Source organism: Cibotium barometz, chromosome 38 (genome assembly GCF_041138505.1).
Source record: "Cibotium barometz isolate CiBa-2024 chromosome 38, ASM4113850v1, whole genome shotgun sequence".
Classification (NCBI taxonomy): Eukaryota; Viridiplantae; Streptophyta; class Polypodiopsida; order Cyatheales; family Cibotiaceae; genus Cibotium; species Cibotium barometz.
This window is the reverse complement of record NC_141083.1, coordinates 21,072,959-21,075,587: the sequence shown is the minus strand read 5'-3', so window position 1 is coordinate 21,075,587 and position 2,629 is coordinate 21,072,959. Positions and strand designations below refer to the sequence as shown.

General features: G+C 44.5%; 1 protein-coding gene across 1 annotated transcript; it reads left to right on the top strand.

Annotated features, from left to right (window-relative positions):
* The first annotated feature begins 349 nt into the window (after positions 1–349).
* On the top strand, positions 350–1,197 carry LOC147616462 (uncharacterized). Its single transcript, XM_086777086.1, has 2 exons — positions 350–655; positions 809–1,197. Exons 1-2 carry the CDS (start codon positions 448–450, stop codon positions 1,054–1,056), a joined length of 456 nt encoding a protein of 151 aa, XP_086633212.1. The 5' UTR covers positions 350–447; the 3' UTR covers positions 1,057–1,197.
* Positions 1,198–2,629: the final 1,432 nt, after the last annotated feature.

The window sequence follows — 2,629 nt, the reverse complement described above, 5'->3', positions numbered from 1 at the left end:
GTATGCAATCCTCCTTGTAGGGAGGACAGGTTAGGTTGTCTAGTATAGGGCGAGTCTCACGGTGTGTTGACTAATCTAAGCATGTGTTAATCTAAGCATGTAGAAGGGGCGCACGCACATTTATTAACAGAAAGTATTTTGAACGCCATATCGGTGTTGCATTGTTGGAGAAGATTTTCGGCCTATCTTTAGACATTGCCACAGCCCCATATTGCATGGTCAATGGCTGTACAAGAGTGGCAGTTTCTTGACGCACGGACACCCCGCTCCTTTTCACCGAGTCTGACATACACACTACAGAAAAAAGCAGCCGCGGACCTTCCCCACTCTCATCATATGTTAAATACACACGACCAGTTTACTTTGTGTGAGTGTATCTGTTTCTCTAGTCCTCTAATCAAGCCCTTCAGCAGCTCTAAGGCTCTAGCTGAGAGTGATTTGTGAGTCATGGCCATGCCTTCCCATAACAGATTGGCAGGTGCCGTTGCGCTGATGGCTTGCTTCATCCTGCTGATGAGCAGTGGCGGCGAGGCCGGGCAGTACGGTGGTGGCGGCCGCAAGATTATTGTCGGCGGCGAGGAGCATTGGCACTTTGGGTACAACTACAGCGCCTGGGCACAGAAGGCAGGGCCTTTCCATGTGGGCGACACGCTGGGTAAGGGATTGGGCACTCTGTCTGTGTGTGTGTGTGTGTGTGTGAGAGTGATTTGTTCATTAATCAAATGGATGTTTTTTTCATGTCATGGAGCAAGGAATTGGGCACTCATACTTGTCTGTATACTTGGTGTGTGTGTGGCCTTGTATACAGTATTCAAGTACAAGCCCTCTGTGTTCAACGGCAGGCCAGAGAATCACAACGTGAACCGCCTCCATAGCTTGGAAGCTTATGAGGCGTGTTCATTTGACAGAGCAGTGATGCTGGCCAACACGACTCAAGGTGACCCAGGCTATGCGTTCACACTCCAAGACACGAAGCCGGTCTACTTCGCGTGCAGCATCCACGATGGCATACATTGCCGCGTTGGCCTCATGAAGTTTTGTGTCGAACCTCTGTAGACGTGTGTTCAAGGCCGGGGGAAGAGGCAGTGCAAGAGCGCTAGTATTTGTCTAATGTAACTGTTTGGTGTTTTAAGGACCTTTGGCTATATCTTCTTTGTTAATCCATGGATTAACTATTAACCTGGTTGTGTTTTCGGACATCGGTTGTCTCATTGAGTTGTCCATCTTTCTCTGCCCCTTCGGTATATGCTTTTGAAGGATTAACCTCTTTTTTAGTGCAGACGTCCCTGTATACTTGTATGGTAGAAGATTTCATTAGAATTCTTTCATCTCACAGAAATGCATCTCCATGCCTGGTACAAGGGAAGAATTGTTTGCACCATATTCACAAGGAAACTCCATTCCGAGTCAATGGTACAGAGACTCTCTCAAGATTTCACCAAAACATTTCCCTGTTCCTGATTGGAACTTAAGCCATTATTGCCAAAATATTGGCCAATTGAAGGCATTAGATCCATATGGGCAAGCGCCACGCAGACCTACGCACCTATGATTGGCAAAGTTGTTCTGTAATTGCTAAAAATTACTCTTAAATGATCTAATTGATATTTGCAGAAACCTTTAATGATGAGGGTAAGGATCACCTACAGCGTGAATGGGCAAGAGATTATATATGAGAGTGTTTGTACTCTCCTCATTGTGTGTGATTATAAGACACAATATGTTACTTGAGTTCTTTTTTTCTGCATATGCAAGAATTTGAGGTAGCACAGCAATTGAAGTCCTAATTATGCCAGCTCTCACCCCCTTACAGCTCTGCCTACTTCTCCCAGTCTACCCAGATAGGTACTATTGGTCTGCCCCACCTTCTGTCCACCTCCACCTACCCCTTCCTTCAATTGCTTCCAGTGCTACTCATGTAAGTACACAGAGTTTGGAAGACGGAGATGGCCTTTGATGCATGCATCCGCCTCTGCTCATGACAGATTTGAAAGATGGATCTGGTCTTTGATGCATGCATCCAACCTATACTCATGCAAGCAGAGAGAGAGAAGGGAACAGAGAGATCATCTATGCCTTGGGGGAGATGATTTTGCAAAGGAAGCAGGGTTTGAAAGGGAGAGGAGTGAGTATATGGCCATGAGCGAGCCTAGTATGCAGCCACGAGAGAGAGAGAAGAGTGCAGTAGCTAAGCAAATCCAAATACTAAGATTTAAACCTTCTTTATACAGAAAAGATCTCTCGTGATATCCTCTAATTTTTGCTGCAAGGTAAATAGAGAAAAATATAATCACTATTTAAGGTTATACATCAAATTTGAAGTGTTTTTTTAAACCAATAATTATATATATATAAAACAGCAAAAAGATCATTACATCAAAATAAAACCCGGTGGGTGTCGCCTACTTATCTCTACATCCCACATCTCTGTTCCCCATTGTTTAACAAATTACATGACAAATTCCGTCTATCATCCTCATTAACAGAAGAGGATTGCTCCCAAGACACCTTGTAGTCCAGCAATTAATGCTTCTGTGGTGCACCCTCTAGGGGTTTGCTTTTTCAACACCTCTCCCTTACCTGACCAAATCTTGATAGTGGGTCTTGTCTCTACTGGGTTCTCTATGAA

Excerpts from the sequence above, each read along its gene's own strand:
- LOC147616462 (XM_086777086.1), top strand. The coding sequence starts at position 448 with ATGGCCATGCCTTCCCATAACAGATTGGCAGGTGCCGTTGCGCTGATG. Across the intron at positions 656-808 it reads CCATGTGGGCGACACGCTGG|TATTCAAGTACAAGCCCTCT; the intron begins GTAAGGGATTGG and ends CCTTGTATACAG.